The sequence below is a fragment of the Myotis daubentonii genome, chromosome 3 (assembly GCF_963259705.1).
Source record: "Myotis daubentonii chromosome 3, mMyoDau2.1, whole genome shotgun sequence".
Classification (NCBI taxonomy): domain Eukaryota; kingdom Metazoa; phylum Chordata; class Mammalia; order Chiroptera; family Vespertilionidae; genus Myotis; species Myotis daubentonii.
Window position 1 is genome coordinate 203,496,959 of NC_081842.1, and position 20,250 is coordinate 203,517,208.

Genomic DNA, 20,250 nt, shown 5'->3' on the forward strand with positions numbered 1-20,250 from the left:
ACACACGTTTTTAAAAAATGTATGAGCTCAGTGGATAGAGTGTCGGCCTGCGGACTGGAGGGTCCCAGGTTCGATTCTGGCCAAAGGCACATGCCTGGGTTGCGGGCTCAATCCCCAGTGGGGGGCGTGCAGGAGGCAGCCGATCAATGATTCTCTCTCATCATTGATGTTTCTATCTCTCTCTCCCTCTTCCTTCCTCTCTGAAATCAATAAAGAAATATATTTTTAAAATAAATAAATGAAATAAATAAAAAATATATGTTTGTGGGTTTTTTTTCTAAATTCATAGCTTCACTTTAGAAAGTTTGTCATATATTGAAAAAGCACAAAGAAAAGATGCATTGTCCATATTTTGTCTCTATCATTTTAGGTGTTTTTTTTATACATATAACATTTAAAAATAAATTGATCTTATATTCTACTTAAACACTTGTTTTTTAAAAGACATTATATTATGAATACTTCCCCATGTTCTTAATAATTTTCCCAAATGAAATTGTATTCATGTCTGTATATCATCACATATTATAGTATAATACATACCATTGTATATTGTACGATATGCATTTGCTACCTCATTGGTGTAATTTAAGTTGGACCAATTTCCCACCAATAAAAAGACACTGTGGGATGACCTGGCCAGTGGTGGCTCAGTTCATTGGAGCGTCATCCTGTACACTAAGGGGTGACAGGTTTGACTCCTGGTCAGGGCACATATCCGAGTTGCAGGTTTGATCCCCAGCTGGGGTGCATATGGGAGGCACATTGCTCACATCTCTCTCTCACTCTCCTTCCTTCTCTCTTCTTCTCTCTAAAATCAATAAAAAAACTATATTTTAAAAACTAAAACTTCTGTTCTTCAAATAAAATGACAAGTCACAAGTTGGAAGAAAATACTCACAATACATATATCTGACAAAGATCTTGTATCCAGAATATACAAATAATTCTTTACAATCTATAAGATGAATAACCCAATTTTTAAGTGGGGCAAAAGGTTTGAACAGACAGAAGAATATACAGGAATAGCCAATAAGCACATGAAAAGATATTCAGTATTATTAGTTATTAAAGAAATGCAAATTAAAACCACGAAGAGAAACCACTTTACACCCACTAGAATGACTAGTTAGAAAGAATAATACCAGAGATTGGCAAGGATACAAAGCAACTGGAACTCCCATGTACTGTACTGTGGGAAACAGTTTAGTAATTTTTATATAGTTAAACATACACCCATCCTGTGATGCAGAAATGCCACTTCCATGTATTTACCCAAGAGAAATGAAAACATATGTCTACACAAAGACCCTACATGAATATTTATATTAGCCAAAACTGGAAAAAATGTCCATGGACGGATAAATAGATTAAACAAATTGTGGCATATTTGCCCAATAAATACTACTCAACAACAAAAAGGGATGAACATGCAATAGCATGGATGAAGCTTTACAGACATTATGTTGAACAAAAGAAGTCAGACAGGAAAGAGAAAGCACTGTATGATTACATTTATACCAGTTCTAAAGCAGGCAACACTCATTTATGGTGACAAAAATCAGGATAGTGAATAGTGGTTGCCTCTGACATCGGGGGAGATTGAGAAAGGGACATGAAGGAATTCCCTAGGTAATGAAAATATATATCTTGAGAGTGGTATGGGTTTCACAGGTGTATGAGTTTGTCAAAACTCATCCAATTGTACTTAAAAGTCTATGCATTTTACTGTATGTAAATGAAACCTCAATATAGTTGATATAAATATACATGTGGAATTCCCTCATGGTCTGTGGCCTGTGTGAGAGTTTAGGAAGGGGAACCCCCTCCCTGAGTAAACTCAGAATAGAACCAGCCATAGACTATGACCTGCCACCTGCAGGCAAGGCATCAGCACACCCAGTTGGTGTGCTGACAGCTCCAATCTGGCTCCTTTGGTGTGACCTCAGGGCCTTGCTTATGGAATGCTCATCCTGTTAGTCCTCATTGACCAGAGGGAGCTTGGATCTTAGAGTGCCCCTCTGAGATATAAAGTGGCCAGCTTTGCAGTCAGAGATCTGGGGTTCCAATCCCAACAGCCAGCTTCCTTCAGAAGTAGGTGACTTTGGTGAAATCGCTTTGTCTCTCTGAAGCTCAGTGCTACGGAGGGGCAAGGAGCATTCGTCTTTGTATCTCCAGTGCCTGGGACATACATGTCTACTGAATGAGCAGCACAGTGCTGAGGCAGGAAGGCTAGTCTACATACTTGTAAAGTAAAAGTTTTAGCCCTAGCCGGTTTGGCTCAGTGGATAGAGCATCGGCCTGCAGACTGAAGGGTCCCAGGTTCCATTCTGGTCAAGGGCATATGCCCGGGATTGTGGGGTCGATCCCCAGTAGGAGGCATGCAGGAGGCAGATGATCAATGATTCTCTCTCATCATTGATGTTTCTATCTCTCTCTCCCTCTCCCTTCCTCTCTGAAATCAATAAAAATATATTTTAAAAAATAAAAATAGCCCAGCCAGCATGGCTCAGTGGTTGAGCATTGACCTATGAACCAGGAGGTCAAGGTTCGATTCCCTGTCAGGGCACATGCCTGGGTTGTGGGCTTGATCCCCAGTAGGGGGTGTGCAGGAGGCAGCTGATCAATGATTCTCTCCCATCATTGATGTTTCTATCTCTCTCTCCCTCTTTGAAATCAATAAAAATGTATTTTTTTTTAAAAAAAAAGAATATGATGAAAACTTTATAACCTCTATTTCCAGAAAAATACACATATACCAGTATACACCATTTTACATCCCTAAGGCTAGAGGGATCCCATGTAAAGATCCCCTGGTTCTGGAGGCCTTACTCAGCTCTGAAGGTTCTGTCAAGCATTCTTGCAACTCAGCTACTATTTGTTCTGTGCCGAATCTCTGCTAGAGCCTTTGCTCTCATAACCCTCTGAGGATGGTTTGCAGATGAGGAAAATGAAGCTCAGAGAGGCCAAGTGACTTGCCCAAGATCACACAGCTAGTCATGGCTAGTATTGAGATTTGACTTCAATCTCATGCCTCTGATTCCAACCCTCTAACTTATTCCTTCAAGTGAGAATTTAATTCCCTTCATGTACTTTTGGAATCCTATGCAAAGGGGCTGGTAACTATAAAGCTCTATAGTGACAGCAGGAATGACTGCCCAAATCCAGCCTGGTAAGAACATTCTGCAATGGGTGAGTGACTCCAGGCTCATCCAGGAACAGGCCTCATGCCCAGCTCAAACATGTGCCATCTACCCCTCGATTTCTCAATTCAGCCCACAGCTTGAGGGGTGGGGGTGGAACAGAAGAGGGAAGAGAAACAGAGGAAATTACTTATAAAAAGAAGTTTCAGACTGAGTCATTAACATGACTTATAACTCAGAAAAAGACTCTGGAGTAGGAGGGGGAAAAAGAAGGTCCTTATGAGAGGGCTCCCTCCTTTCTCCATGGAGTGAAGATGCTCAGGTGAATTAAGCATCTCTTCAGGCTCTGGAGGGGGCTCCCTCTATTAAACAGGAGAGAGAGAGAGACAGAGAGAAAGACAGAGAGAGAAACTGTGCTCTGATGCATTACCTTGTTTTACCTTTACCAAAGAGTATATAATACCATTAAGCCCACTTTAAAGATGGAGAAATTGAGGCAGAGAGTTAAATGGTTTTCCCAAGGTCACACAGGCAAATGGTCAAAATTGGATTCTAACCCAGGACTGCTTATACTTCAAGAAAAAAGTTAAACAATAAAACCAGGACAGCCTAACCCCTGAGTCTGCAGTTAACCACAACTCTAAATAGCTTCCTACATCCTGGTTGCTGTTTGCTTATAACTGAGCAGCTCTATAGAAGCTTCACCCACCCTCTCCTTTAATGCTCACAGTAGTCCTGTTTTACAGTTGAGAAAACCTCAAAGCAGTGAAATGACTTGCCCAAAGTCACCCAGAAGGTCAGCGTTGGGGTTGGGATGCCTGACTCCACATCCAGCGCTGTTGCCACTACCCACTCACTGCTGCCTTCCCAGGCAAGCTGGGCAGGAGTTGAGGCCGGAAGAAATAGTGGGGGCCACCAGGTTTCTGGGGAAAAGGGATGGCCCAAGCGGCCCTCCTACTCCCTTGTCAGCATAGCCTTAGCACCTTTGCCTGCCTGCCAGTACCTCCACAGGGGTGGTGGGGGGGATTGGAGTGCTGGTGGGAGTGCTCATTTAGGTTTCCCTCCTGTTACTGTTGAGTCATTTCTCTGTTGAGTTCTTTGGAGTTAGTGGGAACCCCCCAAGAAATGGAAGCTACTCAGAAGACCTCAGTTCAAAGCAGAGGAACTTTCCAACCGTGCGGGGGACTGCTTTGTGATGTGGTGGAGTCTCCGTTGCAGGCAGTACTTGAGCAGAAACCGGATAACCATCTATGGGAGATTCCTGTACTGGGCGGAGATCAGCCTTTAGGGCTGATCTTCTGACTGTGAGGTTTTATGAGTCACTGTGGGATAACGGTGATATAGTATGAGCTTTGGGGCCAGATAGATTCGGTCTCAAAACTTAGCTCAGCCACGTCCTTGCTGGGAGACTGTAGGCAAGATTCTTCTCTTAGCCTCAATTTCCTTGTATAAGATGGAAATGATAGGATCTACCTATGGATTGCTTTGAGCATTGGGGGTGATATATATATTGTGCCCAATGTAAAGCAGGAACTCAATAAAGCATGCCTACTATTATAGGCATTAAATAATTGGTGGCCTTATATTACAGGTCTGGGTGAGAGAATTAAATCCATGTGCTAACCAAAAAACAAATGTTTACATACTTAACATATGTAGGAAACCCGCTTTTCTCTTAGAGTGCCTGTCTCAGAAATCATCTTGGAAAACACAATACAGAAATGGGTAAAATACAAGGAACGCTGAGGGGCTTTAATGCCTGTGCTGACAACTGAGAATCTGAGTCTTTGACAAGGTCATCTAAACAATCCCAGACGGGGAATAGGAATCTCCAAGACTTGACAAATCTCATTAGTTCTCTGCGTGTGCAGCCCAGGTGATGGGGAACTCACTACCTTCTGAGACTGTCCATAGGAAACTCCCCAGTTTCCCCAGTTTATTCTCCACTGTTTGCCATCTGGGAAATGTAACTTTCTAACAATGTAACCCCTAAATGAGACCAGACCCCAGTGTTATAGGAACATTTATGACCACATGGCTGACGGAGGGGAAGAGTGATAACCAGCCAGGTGTGTGGAACACTGAAGTAAACCTTGGGCGTTCTCAGAAGCAGAGAGGTGGGGCAGCATCCTGGTTAAGAGTGAGTTTCAGAATCACACAGGTATCGTTCTGAGTTCTGTTCTGCCTTTTAGCAGTGTCCTTGGGCAAAACACTTAATCTCCAAGCCTCACATAAGGACCAAATGAAATAAGCACAGAAAACACTCGGTGTCTAGCATCTCCACATAGTATTTGTGTAATAGACATGCCAATATTCCTTGGGAAGGGGCATCCTTGGGGGCCGGGGGGAGCTCAGGGATGATTATTTGAGCATTAAAGGGAACAGTGACCTTGGAACTTGGGGCTATCTGGATTGGCAATTTGTTTCCCTAAACTGGCTTACTTCTATTGGTGGGTTTTGCCCAGGGAGTTGGTCCACAGAGAGGAAAGTTCCTGTCTGACATGCTGGCAGCTGGGGACTGTGTTTCTGGAGTCTATTGAGCTCTTTTTTTTTTTTTTTTAAATCTATTTTATTGATTTTTTACAGAGAGGAAGGGAGAGAGATAGAGAGTTAGAAACATCGATGAGAGAGAAACATCAATCAGCTGCCTCCTGCACATCTCCTACTGGGGATGTGCCCGCAACCCAGGTACATGCCCTTGACCCGAATCGAACCTGGGACCTTTCAGTCCGCAAGCCGACGCTCTATCCACTGAGCCAAACCGGTTTCGGCCTATTGAGTTCTTGAGGGACTGCCCTGACCTTGTGAAAATTAGAACAAGCTTAACTGTACAAGTAGCACTTAGTTTCCGAAACTTGTTCATTTGATTTTCACTGGGAGATGACACTAGGAGATGGGTGAGGATTATGATCCCAGTTAGCAAATGGGGAAACTGAGGCTCAGAGAAGGTAGGTATTTGGGTTTTGAGGTTGAGTTGCTAAGAAAGCACCTGTGGACTCCCACTCCACCCATCACTGTTTCCTGGTTCTTGAGTTCTCCCTCTGGTGCCTGGGCCAAGACACTAACTGCTCTGGGCCTCAGAGCGCCAGCTTCCCTTCCTACTCTGAGGTGTAGTGTCTATGCTTCCCACAGCACCATCAAGTCCACGGGTCCTGCATTCTCTCTTCCTCATTCAACAAGCACTAGCTGAGGATCAAAATATTGTGTGCCAGGCCTGGGGCTAGGTGCTGGGGTTCCAGAAATGAACGAAACACAGCCTCCAGTTCACAGACTGGTGGGAAGAAAACACATCATCAGCTGTTTCTAAAACAGTGTGATGTACAAAGAGATGGAGAATGAGAGAGCCTGGGGACTCCAAAGGAGGGATGCCAAACCCTGTGGGGGGTGTCCTGGTTGGCTTCCTAAGACGTCATTTGAAATTTTCTAAAGGATGAGTAGAAGTTAGCCAGGACATGCAGCAGCAGAATCCAGTGCAGGGAGGAGCATGGCAAGTTCAGGTCTGTGAGCAGTTTGGAGACAAGCTATGAGAGCTGACTCTGGGGCTCAGCAGGGGCCAGATCACACGGGACACTGATTGTCAGGCTAGGATGGCTGGGCTCTGTCTTATGGACAATGAGGAGCCACTGCAGGCAGATGTTAGGTCAGACTTGATTCTAAATGGAGGGTGTTGGGGACCCAAAAGATGAGGAAGTCAGAAGAAGGCTGTGGCAAAAAACACAACTATGACAAGGAGGAAGGAGAGGAGGGGACGAGCGCCAAAAATACTTAGGAGACAAAAATTGATGGGGCCAGGATGCAGAATGAATGTGGGAAGTACAAGAAAGAGTTCGGATGACGCTAAGGATTCCAGCTGGGGTCCAGAGTAGACAAACTTGGGTGGTGGGTGGGACAGGAAATGTTGGTTTCACTGCACAGAGGGGTAAACTGAGCCTCAAAGAAGTATAATACACCCAAGTCAGGGGCTCAGTACTATGTATATCAGTGGGTGTTCAGCCCCTGGGGATACAATACAGCTTTCCCTGACCCCATGGGGGTCATGGCTCAGAATCTTCACACCTACGCAGCTCTGAAGTTGAGCTGCTAGTGTCGGGATCTCCTTCCCTTATAACAGGACAGATTCACCTCTCAGGCCCTGGCTTTCTAAGCTGCACAGTAGAGTCTGAGAAATAACAGGAGCAAAGAACCTGGGCCTTTAGATTTTGAATCTTCCCAGACTGGTTCCCCACTCTCACAGCGCAGTCTCCTGCTAGCTCTCCCTCCTGGAGTGCTGTCTTTATTTTTGTATTTTTAATATTGATTTTGGAAGAATGGAGAGACAGAGAGAGAGAGAGGGAGAGATGAGCCTGGATTTGTTGTTTCATTTATTTATGCATTCATTAGTTGAGTCTTATATGTGCCCTGACTGGGAATCGAACCTGCAACATTGGAGTATAGGGATGATGCTCCAATCAACCGAGCTACCTGGCCAGGGCCCCTGGGGTGCTGTCTTTTTTGTTGTTAATCCTCACTGGAGGATATTTTTTCCCATTGGTTCTTAGAGAATGGGAGGGAGGGGGAGAGGGAGAGAGAGGAGCATTGATATTAGAGAGACACATTGATTGGTTGCCTCCCATATGTGCCATGACCAGGGCCAGGGATCAAATCTGCAACCGAGGTACATGCCCTTGACCAAGAATTGAACCCAAGACCCTTCAGTGCATGGGGCAATGTTCTAACCACTGAGCAACCAGCCAGGGCTGGGGTACTGCCTTTAAATGCTAGTATGCTCCAGGACTCAACCACTGTTCCCTTTTCTTCTCTGTTCTCAGTCCCTACAATAGCACTTCTCAAACTTTCATGTACACACAAATGCAGATTTTGTTAAAATATAAATTCTACCTATAGTCAGATCTGAGAATGGGCCTGAGATTCTGCATTCTAATAAGCTCCCAGATAATAGCAATGCTGCTGGCCCACTGACCACACTTTGAAAAGCCCAGCCTCTTGTTTCTCCAAACTAATGATTCCTAAATTTACCCTTCCAATCCAGCTTTCTCTCCAGAGCTCCAATTTCTCATTACTCTTAGTTGGAAACTCTATTTAGATTTTTAAAAGCATCTCCCATCCTGGCCAGTGTTGTTCAATGGTTAGAGCGCCAGCCCTTGCACTGAAGGGTCACAGGTTCGATTCCCAGTGAAGGGCATGTACCTGGGTTGCAGGTTCTGTCCGCACCCTGGTCAGAGTGCATGCAGGATGCAACCAATTGATGTGTCTCCCTCACATTGATGTTTCTCTCCTCTGTCTCTCCCCCCCTCCCTCCCTCCTTTCCACTATCTCTGAAAAGCAATGGAAAAAGTATCCTTGGGTGAGGATTAACAAAAAATAAAAAGACATCTCCCACAGAGTTCTCAAACCTGCTTTCCCCAACTTTTCCCTCAGTACTTACCTGCTCAAGCCAAAAATCTAGAAGTTAAAAAAAAAAAATCTAGAAGATATCCATTAACCTCCTTTTTCTCTTAGCCTCTAAACCAGTGGTTCTCAACCTTCTGGCCCTTTAAATACAGTTCCTCATGTTGTGACCCAACCATAAAATTATTTTCTTTGCTAACTCATAACTGTAATGTTGCTACTGTTATGAATCGTAATGTAAATATCTGATATGCAGGATGGTCTTAGGCGACCCTGTGAAAGGGTCATTCAACCGCCAAAGGGGTCGCGACCACAGGTTGAGAACCGCTGCTCTAAACCCAAACTGCCAGCAAGTGCTCTCTGCTGGACTTCCAAACACCGTCTGAGCTACTGCAGTAGCCACCGACCTGGTCTTCCTGCCCACCGCCTTCATCCCCATCAATTCTCTACACATTAGTTAGAGCGATCTTTTAAAAATGTAAATCAAATCATGTCACTCTCCTGCTTACTTACGTTCTTTTAGGCCTTGCATCTCAATTAGAATTAAACCCTAACTCCTTACCCTGGTCTGAAAAGCCTAGAATGACTGCCCTCCTTCCTAACTTCGTCTTGTGCAATCTCCTGAACCTGACATCACAGCCACATCAGCTCCTCTGTTTCCTGAGCAAGCCCAGCCTGTTTCCCCTGGGAGCCTTTGTCCTGACTCGGCCCTCTGCCTTGTGGTCTTGGCTGGCCTCTTCTCATCATTCAGATCTTAGCTTCTGGGTCATGTCCTCCGAGAGGCCTTCCCTGATCACCCCAATTTAACTCTACGTATGTCTTAACAGTAGTTGACCTTGGTTTATTAATTGTCCATTTTTCACTAGAAGGTTTCCTCACCAGAAGCAAGACCCATAAAAACAATGACCTTGCCAGACCGGTTTGGCTCAGTGGATAGAGCGTCGGCCTTTGGACTGAAGGGTCCCAGGTTCGATTCCGGACAAGGGCATGTACATTGGTTGCAGGCACGTCCCCAGTGGGGGGCGTGCAGGAGGCAGCTGATCGATCTCTCTCATCGATGTTTCTGGCTCTCTATCACTCTCCCTTCTTCTCTGTAAAAAATCAATAAAATATTTAAAAAAAAAACAATGACCTTGTTTTCTACTTGGTTCACCAGCACCTGAAGCAGGGCAGAGAGATCCTCAGAAAAAGTTTATCATGTAAGGCAATGTCATTCCCTCTCTGAGCTTCAGATTTTCCCTCTATAAACAGGGATAAAAATAGCATCTACCTCACAGGGTTAAGATTAAATGAGATATAGCCCTAGCTGGTTTGGCTCAGCAAACAGCGTGTCAGCCTGTGGACTGAAGTGTCCCAAGTTCAATTCCAGTCAAGGGCACATGCCCGGGTTGTGGGCTCAGTCCTCGGTGTGGGGCGTGCAGAAGGCAGCTGATCAATGATTCTCATCATTGATGTTTCTATCGCTTTCTCCCTCTCTCTTCCTCTCTGAAATCAATAAAAACATATTTAATTTTAAAAAAAAAGATTAAATGAGATATACATGTAAGACCCAGGCACAGTGCCTGGCACTTGGCCACCAACCCATGGCTAATAATTCCATTACTGTTATCAATAGCATAATGGAATCCCCCGGCAGGAATGTGAGGGCAGGTCCGGCAGGACTCCCACATGTTCTCCAAATGACCTGAGCTCCAAGTAGCTGGGCTAATCAGCCCTAGTACATTACTCATCTGTCACTGCCAAAGTCCTCACCTCCTGATAGCAGAGAGGGGGCAAATTCAGGGATGAAAAGTGGAGGCAAGCGTGCTTCAACTCAACTGTAAGTTTATTAGAAAGGCCATGGACAGATGAACCCTGAGTTACCAGCTGAGGAAGAAATGAAAAAAAGCCCCTGCCCGCCTGGCCCACCCCACAGGCCTCCTGTGTGCTCTGTCCTGTGGCAGACTCCAACAGAAGTCAGTCAAAAGTGCATTCCGGATCCTCCTCAGAGAGCGGCCACCCTAACTGCAGGGGACCCACTGGTGGGGCTGATGTGGATGCTGGTGCCTGGAACTGGGCGCCACGGGGCCTTGGTCCTCTCCTCTAGCAGGAAGTGGTTCCAGACTCCCCGGCAGAACATATGGAAAAGGAGCTGACTGGGGATAGAGCAAGTTCTGCTAAACAGCCAAGGGCTCTGGAAGTTGCTGCCTGGGAGGTGGGTGCAGATGGCTGCAGAAGGCCAATCGTGGGGTCCCCAGGGTAGGACTGCAAAACTGCTCTAAGGCGTCTCAGCCACAGAGAGCCCTAGTGTGACTCAGTGCCCCTCCTGGGGCTGCACGGGGCTATTTCTGCTCCCAGAAAGGCAAATGAATCTTGTAAAAATCCATGGTGGCTGATGTCATTTTTCCTTAAAAAAAAGATAAGAGTTTGTACAGTGAATCGATTTCAACCAGCAGAGCCTGAGCCGAGAAGAGTCCGTCCTCAGGAAGGAGAAGGCACTTCTCACACCCTCACTGGGGTGATCTGGGCTGGCTGCTTCCGGGGCCCCTTGGGGCTCTGCTGCCTCTGGCCCTGTGGCTCAGGCCCGCTCTCTCCGGGAAAGAGGCGCCTCCATCGAGCTAGCACTGCCCTGCAGCCTGGATGCCCTGGCCCCTCACAGGGTGGTGGACGGCAGCTTCCTCACCCGCCGCTGCGCCAGGATAGATGACTCGATGGGCTTCAACTGAGGGGTGGGCTTGGAGCTGTTGAGTGCAGAGTAAGTAGCTGCCATGGCTCCCTGGGAGAGAAGGTAGTAGGTTAGTTCATGATGATGGGGAGGTACAGGGGGGAGGAGGGACATGTGCTCCAGGGTTAGGCCAGCTCCTCCCAGTGTTCCGCAGCCCGCCCAGCCCCGTTAATCCAGTCTTGGTCAGTAGTCCTGCCTCCTGCCTCAGATGTAAGGGGCTGTGACCCCCGGAGGCCTGGAGGCCTGGGATGTACTGTTGACACCTCTGCATGTTAGATCTGGGCTCCAGGACAGACAGACATGGCATCTCCTGACCCTGCCACCCCAAGTCCTTGCCCAGGAAAACTTGCCTTGGGCCCCTGGATGCCCAGTAGCTGGGATGGCCATACCTTCACAAGTTGTAAGTCCTGATGGGATAGCTGGCTCTGAGGAAGCTTGTCCTTCTGGGTGATCCATGGGTGCTGCAGGACCTGCTTAGCTGTGAGGCGCTGGTGGGGGTCCACGTGTAGCATTTTAGACACCAAGTCCTGGGGACACAGTGGGCAAGGGGGTTGGTGGGAGGGGCCGGCAGGGGCACATACACACTGATGGGGAATGGGCAAGGCAACCATTTCCCACCCTCTCCTGCCTAAACCCTGCAGTAGCCCCTCCCTGCGATCCATTCCCCACACTGCTCCAGGGCCCCACTGAGCACAGGCCCTTCTTTGGGACTTCTTGCCTTTCCTTTCTCTTTCATCTTCTAGAAGCCACGCAGGAAGGTGGGAAGAACCTAAGGTTGGGGTTGAGCAGACTCAGGTTCAAAATGTGACTCTTCTGTTCAACTGAGTATCCTGGGCGATTTACTTCAACTCTCTGAGCCTCAGTGTCCTCTCTGAGAAACAGGAATGGCAACAATACCTGCCTCCTAGGCTGATGTGAGGTGTACAGCTCATGAAGGGCTCAGCCCAGTGTCCAGCACACAGGTGCCATAACTGCAAACTTGCTCACATTGAAAGCCCAAACGTTCCCTCCTCTGAGAAGGCCTCTCTGCTTGGCACGGTCAGCAGCTCTGCTCCGTGCCTCCACGGCCTGTACCCCTGGCCAGGAAGACCCACTTCCCTCCACTGCCTGGCATCTCTGTTCCTTATAGGCAAGCCTGTATCCCCCCCACAGCAAGTTCCCATAAGGCATCATCACAGCTCTCTGTCCCCTGTGGGTCCAGAACACGGGAAGAGCCACTGAATGATTGCCCAGTTGACCAAACAAGGTGTGTGTGTGTGTGTGTGTGTGTGTGTGTGTGTGTGTGTGTGTAGGCAGGCTGCCTCTGTGTGTGTGTGTGTGTGTGTGTGTGTGCACGCGCGCGCGCGAGCGTGCGTAGGCAGGCTGCCTGGGAATCTTCCACTTGGAAAACCGAGGCTTCAGGTCACCTGCTCATGACCTACTAAAAAGCCCTGGGACAGTCCCTGCCTCCCCACCCCAAATAGGCTGGGTCCAGCCTCAGACTCACCTTGGCTGTCTCTGATACTGTGTCCCAGTTTCCCCCACTGAGGGTGAACTTCCCACTGCCGATCCGGGTCAGGATTTCCTCGGGTGTGTCACTGGGTCCATTGGCGAATGGAGTGTATCTGGAGAAAAGCCCACCCAGTCTGGGTATTGCCTCTGGACTCCATCCTGGGGTTCAGGGTGGAGGGCTGGGTCTCCCCCTTCTGACTGGGTATTCCCAAGGGCAGCATCTTTCTCCTCAAGGTGAAGCGTCCAAAGCTAGGGCCACGTCCCTATCTTCAGACCTTCCTGAGGCAGGGCTGAGTTTCGCCCATCAGACAAGCACCACCCCAGCCTGTACTCTAGGGCTGGGTAGTGGGAGGGGGCCAGGCCAACAGGGCACTCACCCCGCCAGCATGGTGTACAGCAGAATGCCCAGGCTCCAGATGTCACAGCCTTCATCGTAGCCCTGGCGCTTCAGCACCTGGCAGGAAGAAGGGCAGGGGAGTGTGGTCAGTCTGAGGGGCAGTGACAAGTGCTCGCCTGCTACTCCCCAAAGGGGAGGTTCCCATGGCTGGATCCTCCCTTGGTCCTAGGCCAGTGGTGGCGAACCTTTTGAGCTCGGCGTGTCAGCATTTTGAAAAACCCTAACTTAACTCTGGTGCCGTGTCACATATAGAAATTTTTTGATATTTGCAACCATAGTAAAACAAAGACTTATATATTTGATATTTATTTTATATATTTAAATGCCATTTAACAAAGAAAAATCAACCAAAAAAATGAGTTCATGTGTCACCTCTGACACACGTGTCATAGGTTCGCCATCACTGTCCTAGGCCAAGGCCACAGAGACTGCGCTTCCTCACTCACAGCTGAGGTCAGGCCACTCACCTCAGGCGCCACGAAGTTGGCAGTGTAGCAGGGTGTCATGAGGAGCCCATTCTCAGCCCGCAGCTGCTTGGCGAAGCCAAAGTCACAGATGCGCAGGCACTCGGGGTTCCCAGACTCGTCTACGTAGAGGATGTTGCTGGGCTTGAGGTCCCTATGCACAACCTGGGGGCAGAGGGCAGTCAGTTCTCAGTGTGGGCAGGTGGCTATGGCTCAGATCCACTGCCGGGGAGGGAGAGTTCAGAAGGTGGGCCCCGAGAGAGGGACTGACTGAGGGAAGCAGAATCTGAAAGGAGGGAAGGGGCTGAAATGAGGCCTTTCATGCTGCTGGTACTGCCCACCTGGAATCTCTATGTCCATGATTACAGGGCAGCTCTGACATCACCTATTCACACTCACCTCCCATTTTCTCCCCTCAATTCTGCCCTTCACATAATCTTACCTACTGGCAACTCCATCTTTCCAATTGCTTGGGTCAAAATCTTAAGAGGCATTCTCGTTTTCTCATATGCCTCAATCAATCCATCGCAAGCTCCATTGGCTCTACCATTAAAACATACCCAGAGCCCAACCACTTCTCAGCCCCTCTACCAGGAGCACTGATTCCAGCCGCCATCATGCCACTGCCGGATTACAGCAACCACCCTGTAACTGGCCTTCCTGCGTCACCCTCACCTCCTACAGTCTGTTCTAAACACAGCAGCCAGGGGAATACTGTCAAATGCACGTCAGATCATGTCATCCCAGCCAGAAACCTTTGAAGGCTTCCCCTCTCAAGAGGAAAGTCCTGACAATGGCCTAAGTGGCCCCACCTGATCTCTCCCCTACCCATCACCCACATCCCTTGCACTCTCTGGTCTTCTAGCCACACCAGCTTCTTTGCTCTTCCTTCCACATGCCAAGCACACTCCTGCCTCCGGGCATCTGCCTGGCTCATTCTCTGTTTCTTTTAGGTCTCAGCTCAGGTGTCACTGTATCAGTGAGGCCTGGACGACTCCATACACAATAGCCATCACCAAGAAGTGCTCCTGGTTTCCTTCTTCTGCGTTACTTTCATCCAGAGCATTTACTACCACTTGACATATTTACTTAGTTGTTTTCGGAATCCACCTACAGGAATGTAAGCCCCAATAGTATTTTGCTCACTGCTATAACCCAGACTTTAAAGAAGTTCTAACACATAGTAGGTATTCAATAAATATCTATTGAATGAATGGATGAATAACACTTACTACTGAGACCTTATGCCAATGACTTTCCTCTGGTCCCCATTTGCTCATTTGTAACCTGAGAGGGCTGAGCCACTCCACTTTTCATCTTCTCCAACCCCTCTACATGGTTCTACTCAGTCACTCCTTTATCACCTAATTATTGACAACTCAGATCTCTGATCCTAGCCCGGAACTTTCCTGAGTGCAAGTCTTACAGCTGTTTACCAGGTGGCAACCACTGAATACTCCACAGACCCTCACACCCAACACAACCCAGATTAAGCTCATTCTCACCCTCCTGCTCCTCCTCCCATGAGCTCATGGTACCTCCCTAGGCATTGTCAAACAACTTCAATGGCTCTTTGCTACCTGCAAGATAAAGCTAAAGTCCTCATCCTGTTCCAGGCTCATCATCCACTGCATCCCTCAAGCGCCCTGAGCTCGGGCCAGTGGGGCTCCTTTGGTCACAAACAGCTCTGTCTGTCAGTGCAACGCCTGCTCACCTCGAGCACCCAGCACAGGGCCTAGCACAGAGCAAGTGCTAAATGAACTCTGTTCAATGAATGAACAAATCATACCTCTGAAACATGTACGACCTTTCGGGTTAGATCCACTGAGTCTCATTGATTAGCTGCCTTTATGAGATGGTCCTTTTATAGTCCCAGTTGAGCCCTGAACCCTCTAGCAGGTGCCACGAGGTGGGCAGGTTGGAGGGTAGACATGACCCAGGCTAGTCCAGCTCCACAGGGGGAAGTGTCAGATAGATGAGGAGGAAAGGGCTACACTGGCAGAGTGGTCCCGGCTGCACTATGAATTGCATCCAGGCCATGGGGAAGCCCCTTCCTGGGCAGTCCCTGCCCAGCCCCTGGGGCCCTCTCCTTCCTAACACTAGCATAGGGATAAGCCCAGGCCCTCAGAATGTAGGCTCTTCTCTTCTCCCTGCAGAGGGCCCAGCCGAGCTTCCCAGATGTCAAGGATGCGCAGCTTGGTTGCGGACATCGACTCTGTCGGACAAGTGATCTTCCTGGTTTACAAAGTACTTTCCCAGCCATGCTCTCCATGGGGCCCGCTGTACTTGGTAAGTGTGCAGGGCAGGGACTGTAGGCTCATTTTACAGAGAAGGAAACCAAGGCAATCAGAGGAGAATTGACTTGCTCGTCTAAGTAAGAAGCAGAGATAAGACTTGATCCCAGTTCTGACCTTAATTCCAGTCTTTCTAGTTTAGTGTAGTACCGATGACACTTTTGGGAAACAAGGATATGGAAGTTTTTAATCTTTATTCCCTAATACAACATAGAGAAACAACAAACTCCTACAGGGAACTGGCTCACCATGGCAGGTAGCCCCATAAGTAATTACGATACCTGTCCCCAGGTCCTATGTGGGCAGAGGGGGGAGCATAGTCTCACATCTCACTATATTGAAAAGCACAATAGGCTGGACAAGCAATGAGCGAAGCCAGGCTGAGAGGGAGCCATGTCAACCAGTCTAAAGGGGCATCTGCTACTTTCTCCAGCCGACAGTCACCGTGTAACAACTCAGGCCCTGGCTCCAAAAGCAGCCAAATGACCAAACCAAAGCAAACCCCAAACAAAAAACATCCCACATCTTGTAGGCCAAACTAAATGTCTGTAAGCCAAATGTAGCCACTGAGTCAATAGGCAGAGTTGTGGTTTCAGTCAAGAGTCAGGCAGGCCATGGTGAGAATCCTGGCTTTACTAGAGGTGATCTTGGGATGTCACTTAACCTCCCTAACCCTTGGTTTTCTCACTTGTAAAATGGGATGGTAATAATGCCGAGCCCCCCGGGCTGCAAGAAGGAGCACTTGAGTTGTTTACCAGGAATACTCAGCACAGAACTTGAGATATGGCTGCTGCTGTCATAGTCACCCCAGCACTTGCTTGGGCTGAGCCCCACCATCATACAGTGACTGCTTGCCAGGTGCACTTAAAAATTAGAGGACAGCCTGGCCGGCGTGGCTCAGTGGTTGAGCGTCGACCTATGAGCCAGGAGGTCACGGTTCAATTCCCGGTCAGGGCACATGCCCGGGTTGTGGGCTCGGTCCCCAGTGTGGGGCGTGCAGGAAGCGGTCGATCGATGATTCTCTCTCATCATTGATGTTTCTATCCCGCTCTCCCTCTCCCTTCCTCTCTGAAAGCAATAAAAATAAAAATAAAAAATTAGAGGACAATCCTGGCCGGAGTGGCTCAGTTGATTGAGTGTTGTCCTGGGCACTGGAAGGTTGCTGGTTTGATTCCCGCTCGGGGCACATACCTGAGTTGTGGGTTTGATCCCTGGTTGGGACGTGTATGGAAGGCAACTGATGGATGTTTCTCACATCAATGTTTCTCTCTCTCTCCCTCTGTCTTCCTCTCTCTCTCTCTCTCTCCAATCAATACAAATATATTTATTTTGAAAATTACAGGACAAGAAGGACAGGACAATTAAAAGACAGGTGCCATTCACAGCAGGTGCCATTCACCAACCTCACACACAGGACTTGAACACAGCCAGTTGGATTAAGCGCCTGCATTCTTTTTTGTTGTTATTAATCCTTATCCGAGGATATTTTTCCACTGATTTTTAGAGAGAGTGGAAGAAAGAGGTTAAGACACAGAGAGAGAAACATCAATGTGAGATATCACATCAGTTGGTTGTCTCCTGCAGGAGCCCTGACCTGTTTAGGGCCCGGGCTGGGGAGGAGCCTGCAACCAAGGTACATGCCCTTGACCAGAATCGAACCCAGGACTCTTCGGTCCGCAGGCCAATGCCCTATCCACTGAGCCAAACTGGCTAGAGCCAGAGCCTGCATTCCTAACCCCCACACTGTCTGACTGGAAGCACCTAAAACATCATCTCCTCCAGAAACTCATGCTAACTCTATTTTGACTTCAATATACTACAGGAACTTTTCTATCTTCACCTTGTGCAGTGATAAAGGCCAAGTTCTACTACAGTGGGGCCTTGACTTACGAGTGTCCCGACTAACGAGTTTTTCGAGATACGAGCCATCTCTCGGCCAATTTTTTGCTTTGAGTTGCGAGCTAAAATTCGGGTTACGACCCAGCTAGTTGGCGCAGCGAACGTCACAGTGACCGCCACAACATCAGCCCAGCATCACGTGTCTCACTCGTTCACTTTTTGATTTGACATACGAGTAATTTGAGTTACGAGCTCCATCACGGAATGAATTAAACTTGTAAGTCAAGGCCCCACTGTATTTGGACATCCACCTCTTCGGTAGCTCCTGCTGTGTTTCCAGTAGCATTTCCTCCTGCATCCACTTTCTCTGTCCTAGTCGCCGAAACCACAGCCAGATACACCTCCCTGAAGCTTTGAGTGCCCCCATAGTGACCCTGCTTCTTCCTAACTCAAAAAACCATTCCCTGTCTGCAACTCCCCATCCAAACTCTTCAGCCAGACATACTAGCTCCACTCTTCCCTGGCTGTATGACCTTGGGCAAGTAAGTTCACATCTCTGAGCCTCAGTCTTCTTACCTGTAAAGTGGGCCAATAACAGCACCATAGGGTTTCGTGAAAATCAAAAGGAAAGAGCGTAGTAGGTACTGAATAAATGTTCCTTTTCACAATTTGGCCTTGTCTCTCCCTCCCTCCCTTCCTTCCTTTCATCCATCCACTCACCCACCACATCTGTCTGGCTGTTGAAGACTGCCACTGCCTGGGCCAAGTCCAAGGTCATGTACTCTGCTGATGGTATGCCCCCCACTCGGTGCTCCCTACCAGAGACTTACCCCCTGAGAGTGCAGATACTCCACAGTTTTGCTAATGGTGTGCAGGACGAAGCTGGCCTCCCGCTCGGAGAAGAATTTCTGCCGTAGGATCTTGTCCAGCAGCTCCCCACCCCGCATCAGCTCTGTCACCAGGTACACATGTTTGCCATCATCGTACACCTGCCAAAAACTGTGCCATCAGGCCCCTCCCCTCAATGCCAGGATTGGACCCCTTGGTCACCGTTCACCAGGCCAGGAAAGAATGACATGAGCGGGGGCATGTGTTCTGCTCAGGGCCTTCAGATATTTGGGCCTCTGTTCTCCCTGGACAAGAAGATGCTGGTACTTGTCTCCTGATGGGCAGGAAACTCTCAAACAATGCCCAAGTCTGAAGTGAAGGGTTCCTGGGGTGCAGGCAGACCAGAGGCACCAAGAGTACCCCCTCTCCCATGAACAGAGGAGGATCAGAAGTCAAAGGAATGGCAGACCTGAGACAAATCCTAGAGTCGAGTGCCTCAGTCCTCACCCATTTCAAGGACCCCCACTCACATCTTTTAGAGTGATGATATTGGGGTGCTGCCCATACCGCAGAAGAATCTCAATCTCTTCCGAGGGATCCCGCTTGCTCTTGTCGATGACCTGAGGAAAAAGGGTGCATGTAGCAGCATTTCCTCCTGCATCCACTGCAGGGCCTAGCGTCCAGCCGCACACCTTTCCCCCATCCAGAGCCCCAGGCACCAACCCTCCTTGCCAAAGGGCAAATGCTACATTGGCTTCCGCGCCACTCCCCGCCCCCATCCCGCCCTGTCCAGATACATGGTTGGAGGCCCACCTTGACAGCATACTCCATGTTGGTGGCCTTGTGGACACAGCGCTTGCACACGGAGTAGGAGCCCACACCAATCGTCTCCTTTACCATGTAGCCGTCGCTGAAAACCAGGTTCTTCCCATGCAGCTGCTGTAGGAGACCAAGAGATGGGCTGGCCTTCTGCTTTAGAATGCAGAGGAGGTTTCCCAGCACCTGAGGTCTGGGCTCTGTGGAGATGGCACCAGGCAGCAGCCAGGACTGGGGTAGAATGCTGGATGTGTGACCCTGGGCAAGAATTTGGCCCTCCCTGGACCTATATGATGGGCACACTCGCTGGTTCCCACGCTGCTGTCAGAGAGTAGTGAAATGGGTAGGCTTGAGAGGCACGCAGGAGCCCTGAGCTGGGTCCCAGCTCAGCCACTTCCTGTGGCCTTGGGTAAGTTGCCTTCCCTTTCTGGGGTGTCACAGCCCACTTCATAAGGTATCCCAAGGTTCCAAGACATTAATAATAGCAAATGCTTCGATAATGCTTAGCGTGTGGCAGATACCATTCTAGGCACTTCCTTCAGGTGACCACACGGCCCATGGACAGCCCTGGTTTATGCCTGCTGTTCTCACATCCAGTCTTGGACAAAGATGTCAGGTTGGATAATAAATTACATAGTCATGTTAACTTTACACATATCAACTTATATAATCCTCACAACCCTATGGAAAGTTTTTATCATCATCCTCATTTATAGATGAGGAAACTGAGGCATCAGGAGGGTAAGTGTCTCAATCAAGTCCCTCACCTTGGAAATTTTGAACCCAGGCAATGAATTCCAGGGTCTACATTCTTGCCTCTCAATTCTAAATTTTACACAGAGCCGGGAAAGTGTGAAAATGGGGAACAAGTGAGAGGAGACAGGAG

At 48.5% G+C, this 20,250-nt stretch overlaps 1 protein-coding gene across 6 annotated transcripts in view; it reads right to left on the bottom strand.

Moving 5' to 3' along the window:
* Positions 1 to 10,338: 10,338 nt before the first annotated feature.
* Positions 10,339 to 20,250, bottom strand: part of RPS6KA1 (ribosomal protein S6 kinase A1) — a 36,350-nt gene continuing 26,438 nt past the window's right edge. For 5 of the 6 annotated variants that reach the window (XM_059690678.1, XM_059690677.1, XM_059690679.1 and 2 more), the window contains 8 exons: positions 19,362 to 19,487; positions 19,079 to 19,168; positions 18,551 to 18,709; positions 13,591 to 13,752; positions 13,104 to 13,180; positions 12,722 to 12,839; positions 11,625 to 11,762; positions 10,339 to 11,286 (listed from right to left, as the gene is read on the bottom strand). In XM_059690678.1, the coding sequence (XP_059546661.1) occupies positions 11,164 to 11,286; positions 11,625 to 11,762; positions 12,722 to 12,839; positions 13,104 to 13,180; positions 13,591 to 13,752; positions 18,551 to 18,709; positions 19,079 to 19,168; positions 19,362 to 19,487 (993 nt within the window). In that variant the 3' untranslated portion in view covers positions 10,339 to 11,163. The remainder of the gene's footprint in view (positions 11,287 to 11,624; positions 11,763 to 12,721; positions 12,840 to 13,103; positions 13,181 to 13,590; positions 13,753 to 18,550; positions 18,710 to 19,078; positions 19,169 to 19,361; positions 19,488 to 20,250) is intronic. The other variant, XM_059690680.1, reaches the window with a different exon arrangement.